The sequence below is a fragment of the Pteropus alecto genome, unplaced genomic scaffold (genome assembly GCF_000325575.1).
Source record: "Pteropus alecto unplaced genomic scaffold, ASM32557v1 scaffold45, whole genome shotgun sequence".
NCBI lineage: Eukaryota > Metazoa > Chordata > Mammalia > Chiroptera > Pteropodidae > Pteropus > Pteropus alecto.
The window spans coordinates 28,326,724-28,346,101 of record NW_006442491.1 but is presented as its reverse complement, the minus strand read 5'-3'; the positions used below and the strand labels follow the sequence as shown (position 1 = coordinate 28,346,101).

The 19,378-nt window shown below is 46.3% G+C and overlaps 1 protein-coding gene across 2 annotated transcripts in view; it reads right to left on the bottom strand.

Moving 5' to 3' along the window:
* Positions 1-608: 608 nt before the first annotated feature.
* The window catches only part of TTPAL (alpha tocopherol transfer protein like), a 22,706-nt gene continuing 3,936 nt past the window's right edge, over positions 609-19,378 (bottom strand). For both annotated transcript variants that reach the window (XM_006921834.3, XM_015597238.2), the window contains 4 exons: positions 11,196-11,655; positions 8,425-8,618; positions 6,785-6,895; positions 609-4,928 (listed from right to left, as the gene is read on the bottom strand). In XM_006921834.3, coding sequence (XP_006921896.1) covers positions 4,650-4,928; positions 6,785-6,895; positions 8,425-8,618; positions 11,196-11,640 — 1,029 coding nt within the window. In that variant the 5' untranslated portion in view covers positions 11,641-11,655 and the 3' untranslated portion in view covers positions 609-4,649. The remainder of the gene's footprint in view (positions 4,929-6,784; positions 6,896-8,424; positions 8,619-11,195; positions 11,656-19,378) is intronic.

Here is a 19,378-nt window from a genome sequence, read left to right as displayed (position 1 = left end):
GCTAGAAAATAAGCCAGTTTTTAGACTGATGCTTCCCCACTGTATAAAAATTTTTTTTCCTCTGTGGGCTAATAGAAGCATGCACAGCCTAACACCAGTCAGAGCCTGGTTTTGAATCCTAGTTCTACTACATGACTTGTTGTGTATCTTTGGGCAAACTGCTCAACTTTTCTGTGTCTTACTTTCCCCCCAGGGGCAATAATACTGCTTCATTCAGGGTACTTGACAATTAAATGAGACTGTGTATGTGAAGCACTTAACGTGATCGATGCCCAGCCCACATGAGCACTCAAGACTTGGTCGCTATCACAGGAAGGATTCAGAGCCACTCTGGGAGGTACATCTGGGCCTCTAGAACTGAAAAATTTGCATATCGTCTCTATCACTGTGTGCATCTACCTCCTTTCTACAACACGCTGGTGTCTTCCAATTGTACATGATCCTCAGAGGCAGCCAGCCCAACACCTTCAGAACGTGCTGTGCTGCCACAGTGCCCCTCCCTGCCTCAGCTGGAGGGAGGCTCTGCCAGGCCACCGGTACCATGAATAATAAAGCCTCGGGACCTTTATCCAAACTGTCACTGTCACAAAAGGACTCCACACACACACTCAATCTTACAGGGATTTTTATTGTTTAAGACCCAGTCATGCATACTAAAATTACATGTTTTTACCACTTTGACTTAGAAAATGCACTAGAAAAATAAACTTTTGGTCAAAACAAACACTGAAGTAGATGAGTCCACCATTGTGCATCCTTATACCCAAAGCCAAACTGAACTTCAGTTTGAAGTAAGGAATGTGACCAATGCTGAAATGGTGCCCCAATCTGGTCAGAAAAGAAGCCCATCCTCCCACCCCGTTAGAGTGGTTGGTGTCAGAGGCTCGTGGCCCCAGAGGTTTCAAGTATGTCACTTGTAACAGGTTCCCACCTGATGTGCCAAGAGGTGAGGCGTATCCACAAGAATCCCCAAAGAGCAGCCACCTGACTAAGCACACCGCCCGCCCGGGAGATGAAAAGAAAAGCAGAGAACTGGTGAAAAGGGAAATACGTGGCAAGCACCGCCATTCAAGAGTCACACTGGGCCTCCCCACGGAGCAAGCTCTATTAAGGAGGAATATTTGACTCTGATGATGCCTGTTCCTTGCATTTCAAGCAAACTGTTTCTGAGTCAGGAGAGCAGAAAGGCATTTAGATTTACAAAGTTAACAACTCCCAATACTGAGAGCTGACATCGTTTCTGAACAGTTGATAAGTTTCTGGTATCTCCATACCTCTCACATCACAGGACGGCCACAGTTAGATCATGACTTAACATTTTACTTCCTAAATAAAAGAAGAGATTTCAAAAGAAAACCTTAAAAGCTGAAAAGTTTAAAATGAGGTATTATAAAAATGCCACAATAGTACTACAGCTTTTGCCTACCCAAATGAAAAAGTGATCCCATGAGACTCAGATGGCATTTAAAGAAACTGCCCACCCGGGGAAAATTCAGAAAGGCTATCTCACAGGAATTCGGAGGAAATACTCTTACTGCCCTGACACTTTCTGGCAAAAATGTAGTATCTTAAACGCTGAAGTTTTGTAAACTCAGGACAAGTGGCTCCTTGTGAAAGCAGGATGAAGTAAGAGGGACTAACGCCACCCATGCCAAAAGCAAAGAAGCTCAAAAGGGGAAACCAGAGTTGCACATGCGGCTGTTTCTGTGAATTTCTTTGCACAGGTTTCAGCCTCTCCCCGTGAAGGTAGAACAGGACTCCAGGAAGAGGCAGAGTTTTTCAGAATTGTGTTTAGGCGTGTGGGTTAGGAAGAAGGAAGCCCCCATTATTACTGAAGCTTACAGATTCGTTTGGAAGCTTTAGGTGCCAATTCATTCTGGCCTAAATTTCCTGGATACTAACCCGTGTGGGGAAAAAAAGAAAAAAGCCTCTAAAAAGAGTGCAGTGTCCCTGTGGCAGTGAGGGTGATGCTGGGAACAGAGGGCTCGGAGCTCAGGCTGCAAGCCCTGTCTAGTATATGAAGATTCAGGAGTGTTCAGTGGCTCGTCCAAGGCCACACAGCAAGGTGCAGCTGGAACTCAGGTCTCTGGATGTACTGTTTTCCCTTCCCTACATCACACTACCCTGAATTTAGGGAAAAGTTAATTTTCAGGTGTCTGAAATGGGCTGGAGCTTTTCCCTGAAGGAATGCACTCCCAGTTCCCCCGAGGTGCTGTTGGTCTCTGTCAGCGGGCCTGCACACGATAAGGCTCCTGTGTGCTCCCCCGCCCTCCCTGCTGGGGAAAAGGTATGAGTGATTTGATTGCCTGGTGAAGCCGCACGGAGACTGCCTTGATTTCAACCCAGGGAGGTCCCGGTTTCGCAGCCTGGTGCAAACCTCCTGAGGTGCCAAAGTTATTAGATCTCTCTTTGGAGCCAAAACAAAGCACAGCAGTTCCAGAAGGCAGACATACCTTGGCTCTGACTCCTTTCAGAAGCTGGATGAAAGAGCGCCTTGGTCCAACTGGAAAGGTCTGAGTAACATCTTTCTGGTCTCTGAGATATTTCTCTAGGTGAGATTGGCCGCCCCTGTGTAAAGTCACATAGACAAAAGGCCAGGAACGCAATGCAGAGTTTAAACTCTGGAAATGTGGTGGGGCTGAGAGATTCATTTCTCTGTCTAGCCTTTGTTGTTGTTGTTGTTGTTGCTGCTGCTGCTGTTGTTTTAATCTTTTCTTTGGGGCCCAAGAAAGCCTCTAACCATTTCTCCCATCCAGGCAGCTGAGTTCTGAACCCTCTACATTAGCCGTCCCACTTGTCCTGTTCAGATCTTTTCAGCAATGCTGGTCACACCACATTGTGAGATGGAACTAGAGGCAATGGGGGGGTGCATTGTGGCACTTCCAGCTCAGCCAGGTCCCCAGAGGATCTAGGGTTAGTATTGATGGTGAAAAGAGCTTTCCCTAGAATTGGCACGAATGAGGTAAGTAATTTCCACCAACTTCTCCAGACATTTTCAAAAGTGCTATAAAGGTGAACAGCTTATTCACAACAGACTGGCCTTTGAATTTCAGTGTACCTGTTCTCTTCCTAACTGAGCTGTCCACCTTGTCAGGTGGCCTAATAAATGCACAGAGAAGGTACACACACAACACATAGTATTTGTCACTATTTAACACCAAAATCTGCATGGAATGAATATGAAAGGAAACAGGTCAAAAGCCACCAGATGAACCACCTAATGTGGGCTATGTAAGGCTAAGTTCTGGACAGGAAGGGTCTAAAGTGCTGCAATGCAGAACTGACATTCGGTCCGGCTGGGCAGACTTAAGTGTGTCCGACCACATCACAGAGAGAAACAAGTGGGGTTGGGAGGGCAGGGGCCCCAGAAGTGACCCAACAATAACCTGCCCTCACGTTCATTTCCAGAGACCAAAATTCCAGAATCCCAAGTACTTTAACCACTCCCTCTTGCCAGGTTTACAATACACCACCAGATCCTCGGGATGGAAGGAATTCATATAAGGTCCTGGTCATCTCACCTGCCCTCACAAAAGCCATCTTTTTCAAGTTTAACCCTCACTATGAAAAGAAGTTGGTATTGCTCAGTTCCAGGAATATACATACTTGTTTCTTTCAAAGCAGGGCCAAACAGTGAGATATTCCTCTTGGAAAGACCCAGATGTACCACAAAATCAGGATCCAGCCACTTGTATCTAGAGTCATCTTTGTAGGCCAAAAAGCAATGTCTAACATTCAATAACTAAACTGAACCCCAGAACCTCAGCAGCCAAAAGGGCCCTACGTGTCATTTCATTCAACCTCATTTTACAGAGGAGAAAGCTGAGGCCCACAGAGGCCCAGGTCTTGTCCACCATTACACATCGGAGGCTGGAGCCCAGGTCTCTTCATTCTTAGATCTGAATTTTTTAGCTACACAGGCCTGGCATGCAGTATTTTAGGTTGAGTAAAATCACATATTTCTAAGACCCTGAATGATTCTATTGAGAACCAGGGCTAAGGCTTTATGGGTTTGGGAAAACTTGAGTTCTATTGCAAGAGTCAGTCAATGAATCCCAGAGGTGCCTGAAGTCTCTGGCTCCCAAATTTAACCACGAATTATGTCCCGCTGCATGCCTGATTGAGATTAGGTGCCTTCCAAACCCAATGATGGCAACTGTGGCCTGGACCTTAAACTTGAAGATTCCTAATAAGCAACAGAAGTCTGCAGTTAAGGTTCATGTGAAAGGCACAAACTCCCAAAGTCTCACGTGTGGCCACCTTGCCAGCTTGGCCAAACTGTTTCATAGGAGTGTGCTGACAGGTCAATTAAGATGTTTTCTTCTGGAACGTGGCATCAAAGTGACTTTGGTCCTGATTTTTCTTGCTTTGAGATGTAAAAGAACCAGATACAGCGTCTGGATTAATGGTTGCAAACTGGGATTCCAAACATTTGGGAATCAGTGGGGAAGTTTTCCATGTCTTCCATGGAATAATTCAAGTAATCAAGGGCATAACCCTTGGCTCACCCTCACGGTTCTACAGCCTTTTCCTCCACGCTGCAGTTTCATTACAAGGAGCAAGACTGAATCCACGGACTTTGAATTCTCTTTGTGCCTTGCCGAAGGAGAGAAAAAAGATTGAAAGATGGTGATGCACAGGGGGCCTGGCTAATAGCAGGAGTACAGCTGTGACTTCACAGCCCGCACAGAGTCATCACACTGCACGTCTGAGGACAGCCCCTCGGGCGGCAGGCTTTGGCTCAGGATACTGTCGCAGGCAGGGAGAGGTTGGCAGAACTCTCTCACGAAGTCCTCCTCTGAGGCCAGGAGCACCTCGTTCCAGGCGGTGATGTCCAAGTCCCCAGCGGTGCCCCCATACTCCTTGGGGAGAATGCTTCTTGGAAGATTTGTGTGAAGAGAGTTCAGGTCAGATCCATGGAGGAAAAACTAAAGCATAAGGAAAGGAAAACACACATGTCCTGAGGTTGATCAGTATGTCGGTCACCTTCACAGTAAGTGCTCAAATAAATATCTGTTGAATGAATAAAGGAACAGTTGATGGCAACTCTACCCTTCCAGTGCCTCAAAAAGCTTAAGGATCTTTCACTCTCTTTTCCTTATACCCTGTGCCCTGTTGGCTGGTCTTTCAAAATAGATCCAGAATCCAAACACTTTGCCGCCCCTCCAGTGGTACCATGCCACCACCATTTCTCACCCGGACTCCCACAGGGGCCTCCTATCTGGTCTCCCTGCTCACCCTGGTCACAGCACAATCTGAGCTCTTTTCAGTGGAAGTCGGGTCACATCGCTCTTCTGTATAACCCTCCAGTGCTCTCATCTCACACAGACTAAAAGCCGAGGTCCATCTTAGGGCCCGCAGGGCACAGTCTGGCCTCTGCTACTTCTCTGCCCCCACCTCCACCCCCGCCCCGCTTCTCACTCCCCCTCTGCTGCTCCCCCAGCATGCTGGGCACGCTCCCACCTCAGGCTCGCACTGTTGCTGGTCCCCAGATATCTGTAAGGCCTCTCTTACCTCTTTCGAGTCTTGGCACAAATGGCAACTTCTCAATGATGCCACCTCTAACCACCCTTCTGAATACTACAACCCCTTCCCCCATTCCCTCACTATCCCCTTTCTCTGCTTTTTCTCTATAGCACTTAACACATTCTAATACTAGATAACATACATAATCTATTGTCTGCGTCTCCTTAGAAAGTAAGCTTCCTGGAGGTAGAGATTTTGGCCTGTTTTGTTCATCTAGAACATATCTGTACATAGCAGTTGGTCAGTATTTTTAAATGAATGTATGAACATACAAATGAAGATTATGAGCCACAAATAAAGTCATTTCACAGATGTACACAACCTGGTCCAAAGGCTGCTTGGGAAAGGCAGATTCCAAAAAGCATCTCCAGAAACTAACGTAGGCTCCGACCCAGGCATAGAGGCACTAAGTTAGCGGTTCTCCAACCTAACTGTATATCAGAATCACCTAGGAGATTTTAAAAGCACAGATTCTTGGGCTTCACCCCTGAGCTGATGAATTAAAACCTCAGGGAAAGGGCTTGGGGATCTGGATCTGGACTTTAAGTTTCCTCCCTTGCAATCTTGAGATTCTCTCTCTCTCTGTGTTCCCTCTTTGAAAAAGAATATAAAATTCAAGACCCAGTCTTTAGAGTGATCACAATGTTCCCAGGCCTAGAGAAGGAGGAGAAACATACCACCCACCACATTTCAATCACGGTACTGGGAGAGGTTAAGTAGCTCTTGCATCTTTTAAAGTGTCATCTATCTTTTAAGTAATTAAGCTAAAAACACAAATATCTCATAAACCTTGAATTATTCCACAAACTTTATACAGTGAGACAACGAATTAGGTAAATGGAAAGGTTTAAATAGCATTTTTAAACCCCAAGGAGCTATAAATAGAATTTGCTATAACTCTCTTTAACTCCCTGCAACAATGAGTACCCTTTTCCATGTCTTCTTATGCATCAAATACAATGCTAGTTCACAATGCCCAGGCCAGAATATTAAAAAGTCCAAGTGATGACAGAGCAGGGAAGCTCTTGGAATAACAATCTTATTTCTGCTCTCTACTATCAAATATTATATTCTTCCCTTCACGGAAAGAATTGTTCATTTATTTTCTCTGTAACGCTGTCCTTTCCAAATTAATAGTTCCAGGGCAAAAATAATGAACTACGATCATTTTACTGATGTCACAATAAATTTACAGATGTCACAAATAAGGGAGTAAAAAAAATTAAAGTATCTTTAAGTCAACAGGATCATTGCTTACTCTGTTTGCTATTTTCTCCTTCAAAAATGGTTTGATGATGGCGAAAATGCCTTTAAATATTCGCGGTTCATTCACTACATGGACCGCTTTTATCCGAATGGGGAAACCATCCTGTGGGGGAAGGAAAAAGAATGTTAGAACATACGAAATATCTGCAAACCATTTTCGCAAAGTGTCCATTACCACAGTCTGCCTCCTCCGTGTAGTTCTTCACTCTAGGCCCCAACATGGGTCTGGTCTGATTCTCACGGCCTCCTCAAAGACAGCCCTGGTGCAGGCCTCCCTTGCAATCTTGAGATTCTAGGCTCAGGGAAGGAGTCTCTCTTAGGCTCAGGAAAGGAGTCTCTCTTAGGCTCCAGAGCTGGGTTAGGAGTGAGGCAAACACGTGGAGAAAGCTGCTCCTCTGGTGGCAAAAAAAAAATGGCCTGAGCTCCTGCCAATGGGTCTAGAAGTTTCAGACCCTCCGGTCACTGTTGCCCGAGACGTGTTTCTTAGGGTGTTACCAGGTGTGACGCAAAAAAGGGCTCCATGGTGGGTAAAGAAGTTTGAGAAACAGGAGGCTAAATGAGTCTAACCAGCTTCCTTAACTACAGGATTGTTCAGAGCTGTTAACATGCAACTGTTTACAGTGAAATTCACAAGGAAAGGGCTTACTAGACCACACTTCCCAAACTTACTTGACCCTGGAACTTTGTCGCCCAGATCATCTTACAAGACCAGAAAAACACTGATCCAAACTCTCTCTTTAAGCTGATGCTTGAATCTACATGGTGTTGAATGGAGGCATCAGAATAAGAGTGGAGGCTAAGGAAAGCCGGGTACTGCCTCAAAGCCAGAATTCAAATTTCTGATAATGACCCAATGTGACACTGATGTTTAAAATAGTCAGTCTGGTGCACAGTAGGGGCTCGAATACGCCGTGGACTTCAACCAGGAGAACTGGTCTATCTCTGGTGCCCCATGGCTCACAAGAGAGCACCCCACGGGCTGGGTCGGCATGAACTAGGAGTCAAACCTGGTAGAGACCTGGGCCAGGCTACTTCCTCTAGGTCTCAGTTTCCCTATCTATCAAAAAGGAAAAGTAATTCTTGCCCTGTCTATCTCAGAGGATTCCTTGAGGACTGAATGGGTTATAATGACTGTAAAAGTGCTTTGCAAACCATTACATACTGTGAAGCTATGTAAGGAACTTTGTGGTTCCCAGTGACTTGTGCTCTGAAACACAGAACGTGAGGTATGAAAGCATCTGGCCAGAGTGGTCCAACAGAGATCCTTGTCCCCAGGTCCCACAGAGGGCAGGACAGACTCTATCACCTCTGGCAGAAGCACAATTTCTGTTTCATTTGTTAGGAGAATTTCTCCTCTGCCTTCTGAAACCCCCCACCCTCCCCGCAAAAAAAAAAGGCACAAAGCATTTCTCTGGTTTTTGGACTCTCCCTAAAGTTGATCTCACCCAAACTGAAGGGACCGCAGAAACTACCAGAGACCTTGATGGGAGTGAGTGGTAATGGAATTTTACATTTCTTTCCAAGGCTTTTACATTTTTCTGATTGTAGGAGTGGGATAGTGGAGAAACAGACAGGGCCCAGGAAAAGCCAAAACACCCACAAGAACAGGCAAGTGACAAATAGCGGCCATACCTGAAGGATGCCAATCACCTTTTTGGCTATAAAAGGGCCAAAGTGAGATGCTTTTGATAAGCTCACTCCTTTGTAGTCTGCAAGAATTACAATTCCATTCACTTGGGTTTCTTCAGACTGAATGAGTTTTTCTAACGTCAAGTAAATGGCGCGGATGTTTTCGGTAATTGGATAGTTGCTCGGTATCCATCTGTCTGAGGTCGTAAGAGACGGACAGCATGTTACACAAAATAAATACAAACACTCAGACAGGCTAAGATTTATCTCCATGCAAAAAGTGTTGTTTAAAAACGGGAAAGCAAGATATTCTACTGGCATGATATTCTACTACGTTGGTTAGTAAATGGGACACTTTCGGCAGCTTCTGTTTCTTAACTCCAAACACAGCAGCACTTTCTGAAATGGAAATGCAATCGAGCAGTTGAAGTTAAAAGTATAAGCTCTGAAGTCAGACACACCTGGGAGTTTGACTCTCACCAGCTGAGTGACCTTGGGCAAGTTACTTCCTCACTCTGAGCCTACGTTGCCTCAGAAGTAGAATGGGGTTAACAGTAGCTTAATGGACATCTGTGCCTTCTGCCATCAGATATCCATCCTTATCTTCACACCACCCTGATTTTCCTTGGGGAACCACCTCCTCCCACACTAACTAGCCATGAAGCTTGGATACAACTGACTTGACTCCTGGCCACGGTGTGTGATCCAAGCCAGGTTAACTAGAGCCAAGGGGACTCGATTCTGGGGCTCTGGCCCTTTAGAAAGAGATCTGTCTTTTGTCTCATAGTGGTGAAGCTGGAAGCCTGAGACTCAGGGACCCCATGAGGCAAGAACTGGTCTGAGAAGGAAGCCCATGTTGAGGACAGCAGGGACACAAAGGGCTTTCCAATGCCGCAGTTTGAGCAAACTCCCTTTTCCGGGCTGGATGTTCCTTTAATACCCGCCCCCCGCCCAATATATTTAAGAAGTCTTTTCCTTCTTTGGGAAAAAGATGGAAATGACAACTTTTGACTATTAACCACTATTCTCGAGAAAAGCCCACCAAGATCTGTGTGTCCCTTTGATTGTTACCAAGGGGATATATAATACATGCAAAATGCCTATGAAAAAAAATTTTGTCCAAAGACTGTGTCAACTTGCTGTTGTTTAATGCTGCTGTCAATTAACCCTGCTTCTACATAACTGGCTGTCATCCTTTTTAACCACATATGTCTCAAAGGAGCTCATAAAAAGGCAGAGCCAATCCACAGTTGAGGACAAAACTTCCTGTGTATGCCTCCTCCTGCAAGGCTGTCAGTGGGGAAGAGTCTAGATCTGTCCAGATATATGGGGGAAAAAATTCATCTCACAAGCAAAGGGCTGAAGCCAGTGTGGTAACATCTGATGTTTTGTAAGAACTCTTATGAGCTGAACATAAAGGAGCAGCAGAAAAACCCACTGCCTGGTTCCTAGGTCTCCTGGCACCTTGAAATCTCCACTGCATTGCTTATTTAAAAATAAACACCTCTCATTTTGGAAAGTGCCTAAAATAGCAAATAAAGCACTTAGTTAACACTGTGCCTGGTACATAGTAAAGGCTCAAGAGAATGGCTTAGTCTCCAAAGAGGGTTTGGTAAATGACCAAAGGAAACGGTGATGAGGGGGATTGAAGGCAGAGGTCTCCAGCCCCGTCAGACATCCCCTCGAGGCATTTGTACACATGAACAAAGAAGGCTGCCAGCAAGCTCTCATTTTCTTGGCTTGCTGGGAAGAACACGGCAATCCTAGTTTCGTATTTTGTCTCAGCTCTGGCCCGATGGAAAACGTTGCGGCTGGGGGTGGGGTGAGTTTATGATGCATCTGGTGTCACAGAAGAGAACAGGATGAAGAATCAGGAGGCTCAAGTTCTCGCATCCCCTAGTCGTCATGTCGACTAAACAATGTCCACACACATCTCTAAATGCCATGGGGGTGGGGAGCTGCCCGCAACTGAAAACTACTGTGCCAAAGAAATATAGGGTGTCCTGATCACCACCGTGAAGTGCTAAGATCAAAAAGTCAATCTAAAGTGCGTCCTTTCAATGGCTTAACTATGTAAAGGAAAGGAGGGAGAGGTGGGAGGAGGCACACGGCAGACTGACACCTTTCCAGGAGACGCCCAGCCCACACTGATATCTGTATCTCACCTACTACAAAGGAGGGACGGGGCCAGGGGCTGCTGGCAGCCCTGCTTGCATCCTATGAACAGGGCAGCTTTCTCAGCCCTAGAAATCTGGAATTTGTATTGAAGGAGCCTAGTTGGGTGGCCAGGTAAACCTGGGAGCTGAGGGGTGCCAGATCTGACCACGTGCACAGAGGCAGCAAAAACCAGCATACAGAGAAAAGAGTGAAGAAGATATGCAAAGGGCAGCAGAAATGTGTGGCCCAGAGAGACACACTGACAGACAGACAGGCAGAGGCAGAGACAGGGAGAACAGCTGGCTTAGTTCCTGAAGGGGAAACAAACTCGATTCTGGTTCTGGGTTCCAGAGCCCAGTGAGATGCTGTGCCTTCAGTTCACTGGTTCTGTGACACGCTCCTGTCTCCTTAGACTAAATCTTCCCTTTTTAAAAAAGCTGGGTTGACTAAATCTTCCCTTTTCAAAAAAGCTAGGTTTTGTTATCTGCAATCAAAAGACTTTTGACTAAAACAGGGAGGGGACAAAAAGGAAAAAAGAAAGGGGAGAGGGTGCTGGACAGACACATCCCGAACAGAGAGACCGTACACACGCACTCCGCAACAGTCTCGCGTAATACCTGGGCGGATGCAGAGGACGTGGCAGCCTCGGGGGTCAGTGTGGGGCAGCACGGTGAGGAACCCAGAGGCGAGGACATCTTTCAAGGCCGATGGCTTCAGGTTATTGAAGACTTCGGGCCAGCTTCTCCTGCAGCTGTGGTAGTTGACCAGGAGCTGCAGGGCCCGGTCGTAATCAAACTTGCGGGCTCGGAGGAAGCGCAGCAGGAAGGCGTCGTCCAGTGAGGTGCCCAGGTTTGGGCATTCCTTCCTCACCATGTCACGGAGGGCCTGCACATCCCGGAGCCTCCATTCTGGCTTCTCCTGAAGCTCTTCCCTGGCCTTGGTGACCAGTTCATCTGTCAGTGAGCACACGTAGCCAGGAGGCTCGGGTGCTGGCGGCAGCTCATTTTCAGAAAGCGAGGCCGCGGAAGGGCTGGTTCTCAGAGAGTCACTTTCTTCTGACATTAGCTACCAGGATCCCTGTCAAAACAGAAGCCCCAAGCGAAGTTAATAAAGTCCACGGCTCGTTTCTCACCTCAGGGCAGCTGATGTAGGGGGACAGGAAGATTTTTGTCAAGCCGAGTAACCTCAAAGCAGTGGTTCTCAACAGGGGGAGTGCACTGGATCTGAACCATGTGCCCAGGTCCAAGCCTAGACTGAATGAAGTTACAATCTCCACAGAGGCACCCAGTCACCCAGATACACGCACTCCTCATCAGACATCATGGCCTTGCTTACAGATGTATGAATGGGCGCTCGACCTTACTTATAATTAAAGAAATGTGAATTAAAACAACTTTCATATGCAGACTGGCAAAAATATAAAAGGGTACTCTGATATGCTTGCTGTTGATGGGAGAATAAACTGACGTAGCCTCTTTAGACAGTAGTTTGTCAATATCAAAATTTAAAAGCACATACCCTTTGGCCCAGCTTTTCATTTCTGGTACATATACTTATATGTGTATACAAAATATGTATACAAAGATGGCCATTACAAGTATTGATTATAATGGCAAAAGACTGAAAATACTTTATATACCATTTGGAGACTGGCTAAATAATATCACTGTATGAATGGGATACTATTTAGTCATGAAAAGGAATTAGGCAAATTTTCATAAGTTGATATGTTAAGGAAAAAGTAAGTAGGTTGCAGAACGGTGTACATACAATAATCACATTTATATTTGAAATACACATATATGTACTTGTGAATGCACCTAAAATTTCTGGAAGGAGATGCAAGAAACTGTTACCAATGGTTCCCAGAAAACAGACCTGGAGAACTAGATATTCAAGATGGGAATGACTTTTTACTGTACTGATTTTTTTTTTTTTTACACCATATATCCATGTGACTTATCATGGCAACAATGAAACTGAGCTCATCAGATTTCCTGCTGGGTGGAGAAAAAGTGATGGATGGCCCCAGCTGCTGTCCCTCTGGATCCATCATCCCACTGGATGCCATAATTTCCACAGACTGTCCCCAGCCTATGACTAAAACATGGGGCTCCTCTAACAGGCAACTCTGCCTCGAGGACTCCCTGCCAGCCTGGTTGGATCTTTCATTTAACTGCACTGCAGTCTGGGACTTTCTGCCCAAACCTCCTTCACAGGGGCTGGGCTCGCGTGGCTGGCCGAGGGCTCTCCCTGACTTCTCCAGCTCCCCTCAGTTTATACTTCATGGGCGTTGCCTCCAACAAATGCCTAATCTCATCCTAGTGTCTGTTTCTTAGACAACCTGATCAACACACTAATTGAAATGAAAAACAAAAACAAAACAGTTGCCTTAGATATTCCAGGAATAAGGTAGCAGCAGGCTGTCCTGTTCCAAGGCCCACGCTCTTGTCCATGTGTTGCCACTGATCCCCAACTCAGAGCTCAATAGGAAGGCAGGGACCACCTTAGGGGGCTCTGCACACAGCCAGCCTCCCCCCAGTGCACAGCAACCAGGTCACTCCCTCTAAATCTCGTCTGCCCACTCCATTTCTTGCATTCTAACCTCCAGCCCTACCCAGCTTCTTCCACTCTCCCCCAAAAGTGTTTCCTTGTCTTCTGCACATCCTGATTCCTCTGACTAGCATGCTTTTGCTCTAGTTTGCTGATTGATTTACCCTTGAGTTCCAATTAGATGACATTTCATTCATTCAACAAATAGTGAGCAATTACTATGTATCAGGTCCTCTTCCAGGCATTGGGAATACAGCAGTGAAAAACTAAAAAATTCTGTCTTCATCGAGCTTACATAGCAGTAGGGGGAACTATAAGCAAAATAAACTATAGTCTATTAGCAGACGGTAAGTACAATGGAGAGAAACAAAGCAGGGCAGGGGGTTGGATGTATCTGCGGATAGAAGTTAGGATTATAAACAGAGTGGTCAGGGAAGGCCTCACCCAGGCGACATTTGCGCAAAGACAAAGGAGACAAGGGAGCAAGCCATGCAGGTATCTGGGGGAAGAGCAAGTGAAAAGCCTGAGGCAGGAACATGCCTGGCTTTTTTGAGAGACAGAGAGGAGGCCAGTGTGGCTAGAGCCAAACGAGCAAAGTGGAGTGTATTAGCAGATGAGTTTAGTGAGGTACTGGGGGTCCCACTGGTACAGAGCTTTCAGGGCCAGGAAGAACTTTAGCAGGAGGCCTTCTCTGGCCCCAGGCCAGGGTAGGAGGCTTCCCTCTGGAGCTCTCTAACATAGCTCTCCTCCCACTCCACTGTAATTGTCTGTGGGTTATCTGTGGGCAACATTCACATCTGTCTTGTTCATCGTCTTAAACCCAGTACCTAACAGGGTGTCAGACACATAGTCAGCACTCCATAAATATTTGTTGAATGAGTTTAATCTGCTTGGTAGAGGTATGCAGAGTGAAAAATGGAGCAACAATCATAGTTCACAGGACCCACCCTGGGCTTGTTTCCACGGGAGTCATCAACAGATACCTGTAATCCCAATCCAGTGCTTACCCAGGAGGCAGACTGTAGTGTCCAAGTCCATGTCCTAGCCTCAAAGTCCCCTCTCCAGCCTCTCTCCCATCCTTCCTCCTCAATGCACATTAAATGCCAGTCAAAACAATCTTATGACCCACCACTCTCAGAATACCTCATGCATTTTTGATACCACTGCCAGGAATTACCTCTCATTTTTTCCCAACCAGACAACTCATCACCTTCTAGGCTCAGTGTCTATGTCACCTCCTCTGTGAAGTCTTTCCTGATTCCCCAGGATGATTCACTCTAATTTTCCACAGCACCGAGTTCCTCTTTTTTTCAGAAATGGCACTCCAGTATCATGGGTCTTTACATGAAACTCCTCAGTCAGTTTTACCAATCATTCACTATCAAATAATTATTGATCACCTACCATGTGTCAGGTGCTGTGCTCATAGGCATGGGGCACACAAGAGAACAATATAACTCTTTGCCTTATGAAGTTTACCTTATACTGGAATAATGAAAAGATAATATGTACTTGAGCATTTTACCATGTTTTAAGCAGCATGATAAGCACTTTGCATCTGTCTCTCATTTAATCTTCACAATATTTGGTGAAAACACTATAACAGTTTCCATTTACAAAGGAGGAAACTGCCCACTAGATGTAAATTCCATGAGGGCAATCTGTATGGCACGTTCACAGCTATCCCCAATGCCTGGCACATGACGATGCTCAGTAACTACTGGTGGATGATGTGATGTGCCCAAGGGTCCACACCCAGAGAAGCGGAGAAGGCTGTGTCTAGCCCCACACTGGGCTCTACACTCCACCTGACCTCCAGGGTGTTGGCAGTGTCAAGCACAGAGCAGGGCTCAGTCACAGTACGGTGAATAAACTGATGGGTGGGCTGGATGGGTGCAAACACCATTTGTCAGCCTATCACCCTGTGAGCATCACTTTCCTTCCCACCCCACCCAAACAAGGAGAGGTCAGAATGTCATGGCTCCGGGAGCCCCAGAGACCCCACATCCCATCGACAGTCTTCCAAGGCCCTGTTGTCACCTGTTAGGTTCGCCAAAGGAGGAACGCACAAGGCCAAAGGGATTAAGTAAAGTTTATTGTGGCATAGTAACCGCCAGGCTGGGCCGAAGATGGCGTCAGCCCCCAATGTAAAGAGGTGCGAAGCTTATATGTGGCTTGAGGTGGGTGTTTTTGGCAGGAGTTTTCTAGGTGGGTAAACTGGCAGGTATGGTGGAAAGTCCTTTAGTCCAGTGAAACAGGATGTGGGCATGTAGCCATTGCCAACCCAGATGTTGCAAGGTCAAGCACCCACACAAGGGGTAGGGGATATGGCCCTCTTGGACCTAACATTCCAGCTTTTTGTTTTATGGAATAGGGACGGGGATGGTGGGATCTGGTAGTGGATGGCCAACCTGGAGTGTGGCAGAAACTGGTAGGTTCTGCCAGCTGGAGAACTTGATACTGTGACCTGGAGTGAGGTAGCATGACTTCTGCTACAGACTGATTGATAAACAAGTGAAAACAGTCCTAGAGGAGAGAAGAAATCTGGCGTAGCATGCAAGGTCCAAAGACCAAAATGAGGGTTAGAGGCCCTATGAAGGGTAAGAGCCAGGTACTCCAGTTGTTTTTTAGCCAGGTGTCCCAAGAATTCATTTGGTACTCTCTCATCGATTGGCTCTGTACTTTAGTTTTTTTAACTGCGTCTCTTACTAGTCCTGATTGGCTAACATAAAAACAACATTCTTCCTCTAAAAAGAGGCAGAGACCTCCTTTTTTAGCTATCAGGAGATCTAGCCCTCGTCTGTTCTGTAAGTGATGGCTGCTAGGGAGTCAATTTGATTCTGTAAGTGAACTATACTTTTTGCAATTTCATCTAGGCTTTCTTGGAAGTCACTGGATAATGCTTTGAAGTAAGAAAGAGTGGTGACAAGTCCCCGTGTCTGGTCTCAGTCCGGTAGTAACCCCTAGTGTGACTCATATAGTGTGTGATGGGGACTGGTAGGGACTGATTATTGGAGGCTACTTCTATATTTGGAGAGAGATAGACTAGAGTACAAGTTCCGGTCCAGTTAGTGGGAAGGCAGAGGTAAGCGCTAGTTCCATATAGAAAGACCCCGTTGTTGGGTAAACAAGTGGAAAGGTGTATGGAGAACAAATGATTAAGAGGGTAAGTTGTTCCCATGCGCCCTGTCTGGGGCTCAGAAGAGCTGTCGCTACAGCAGCTCCAGTTAAGGGGGATAGGTGAGTAGAAGTATTAGGAGGTCTGCAATGAAAGTGTTGGGGAACTGCAGAGACAGTCATAATCCAAGGAAAGAAGGAGAGGGAGGGTATGGAATAGTTGTGAGAGGTCGCAAGGACTGTAGGGTAACTTGTGAAGCGGACGGGTTGTAAGAAGAGACCAACAGCCTCTGGGGAGACCTGGTAAGTCTATCTGTTGAGTCCAGTGGCTGTTGGGTAGTTGGACTGTAACCGTCTAGCTGCACAGATTGGAGGGTAGGTGTCCTACAGATATGTTGCTACCAATCCTTGTGAAACAAAGGGGAGCCTTGGAAATTAAAGAGGTAGTTAGGGTTGTGGGTCCTATTATTGGTATGGAGGAATGTGCTTCCTTTGCAAGAGACTGGGTATAGGTATTACAGAGATTAGCCTGTACTGTGGAGTAAGTCCCAAGGAGAGTATCTGCCCTTTCAAGGAAAATGGATCCCTTTCTTTTTGCTACGAAAGGGTTGTTTGTACTTGGCCCCGTTTGATGAGGGGAATGAGGAGGGCAGAATATGCTGAGGACGGGAGGGAAAGGCAAGGCCGCAGTCCTTGGCTAACGCAGGGCTGGACTTGTTGAGGCGAGAACGGGTGAGACTGAGAGCACTCGGGATGAGCAGCAGTGAGAAAGCTCTGCAGGGAAGCCGAAGAGGAGGCAGACGACTGGGAGAGATAAGTGAGTAGTTAATAGGGTGGATATGGGAGGTGTCCTTGACCTATGTGATGAGGAACTTTGCCCCACGGGTCTAACAGGTGAGTGATACAGGTCCAAGAGTAATCAAAGTTTCCCTGTAAAAGTGATTCCCATAAAAGTTAAAATGCTGAGACAGAGAGGAAAGGGAGGCTGCGCTCAGGCTGAATTTGTTGGGGTAATGGTGTTATCTATTCTCGAAGAAGGGGAGAGTCTGAACAGAAGGGACAGGGACAGTAAAGTTCACTCGTTTGTCCTCCTTCTTCAGGAATTCGGGTTAGCCGAAGCTTTGTAGGTTCGATGGAACAGTTGTGGTATTTGGGATGTTCAGTCATACTTGGTTCCTCTTTTAGTCTGAAAAAATGGAACCAGTTGGGTGTCCAATAATCTTAGCTGCAGTTGGAATGGTTAAAAGTACCTAGTGAGGGCCTTGCCATCTTGGTTTAAGATCATCTGACTGGAGATTCTTAAGTAGGGCCCAATACCAGAAATTACAGGAGTAGGTGAAAGATTTCCTGCGAACGGCCTTGGCAGGACTTGGTCCCAAGGCAGGACTTGGTCCGCATATTCTCTTGGTATTGGTCTAATTAGTTTAGCATGGGTATGTAATCTCCCCAGGGGGATGTCGTGGTTAGGAAGAAACGGTCTTCCGTACATGAGTTCAAAGGGGCTGAGAAAAGAGGGGGCCTGAGGGGGAGCCCTGACGTGCATGAAAGCACATCGGGGTTCTTTAATCTCTAGACTGTTTATTAACTGAGTTTTTATTAGCTTTTTCTACTTTTCTTGAGGACTTAGGTTGATAAGGAGTGTGCAGGTTCCATTGAATTGATTGAGCTGACTTCTTGTGTTATTTGAGATATGCAGGCTGGGCCATTATCTGACTGTAGTGAGGCAGGTAGTACGAAGCAAGGAATAATATCTTTTAGAAGTGCCTGGGTATCTTCAGAAGACTTCTCAGAGGTGGTGGGGAAAGCCTCGACCCATCCAGAGAAGGTATCTAAGAGGGTTAGTAAGTGTCGGGTTTTCCTGATGGGGGCATGTGTGTAGAGTTGATTTGCCAATCTTGTCCAGGGTTGCTGCCTCTAGCCTGATGGGTGGGAAAGGAAGGAGGGTGTATGTATCCCTGTGGGGGAGACTGTGGGGCAGATAGAGCAATTTTTCATAATATCTCGAAAGAGAATGTTGAAGTTATTGCAGGTAATGAGGGGTTTTAGGAGGTATAAAAGTGGTCTAAATCCAATGTGTAGAGTTACGAATATCTTGTAAGATATTCTGAGCTTGGCCCTGTGGTAAAATATACCTTCCCTGCATCTCTCACCTTATCTGCTCCAAGCTTGAGGAGAGACTGATACTCTTTAGGAGAGTATTGTGGTGTGAGATGAGAAACAGCTAAGAGTTGAGAGGAAGTGGGTGGTTGCTGCACAGCGCTTTTGGCCTCTTGATCTCCCTTATTATTGCCCTGTGTGATGGGGTCGTTTCCTGCCTGGTGCCCCTTACAGCCAACTCCTGCTGCTGCCTTGGGGAGATGAGCTACCTGAAGAAGTTTAAGAATTAAGGGGACATTGGTTATGGGAGAGCCTTTGGTGGTAAGAAATCCTCTTCCTTCCCAAATTGAGGCATGTGAATGGAGAATGTGGAAGGCATATTTGGAATTTGTATAAATGGTAACCTCCTGCCCAGGTGCTAAGGTTAACGCTCTGGTGAGGGCGATTAATTCTGCCTTTTGAGAGGTAGTCCCTACAGGAAGTGGATTAGATTCTATGACCGCTGTGAGAGAGACTACTACGTAGCCTGCCAATCTTTTCCTGTCCTGGGAGAAAGAACTACCATCATTAAACCAAGTGTGAGAGGCAGTGGGTAAGGAAGAGTCTGTTATATTTGGGAAACAGGGAGTCTTAAGGTTGAGGATTTCTATACAGAAGTGTGAAGTCTCTTTGTTGGGGATGGGACTGAGTGGAGGCCATTTGGCTAGGGTAACATGGGGAGATTCAATAAAGATCAGGTGAAAAGTTCACATTCTGGATGGAGAGAGATTTGGGGCAGCTTTGTGTGTTACGAGGCCAGAGAGGTTACGTGAAGAATAGACTGTGATGGGTTGTCCGAATGTGAGTTTCTGACTTTCAAGAGTTAGAACAGCAGCCGCTGCCAGGGCTCTTTGACGGGCTAGCCAACCCCTAACTGTAGTATCTAACTGTTCTGATAGATAGGTGACGACTGAGTGTCGGGTCCCTGAACTCATCCTAAAAGTCCAAGTGCTATGCCTTCCCTCTCCATAAAGTTTAAAAGGTGGAGAGATTC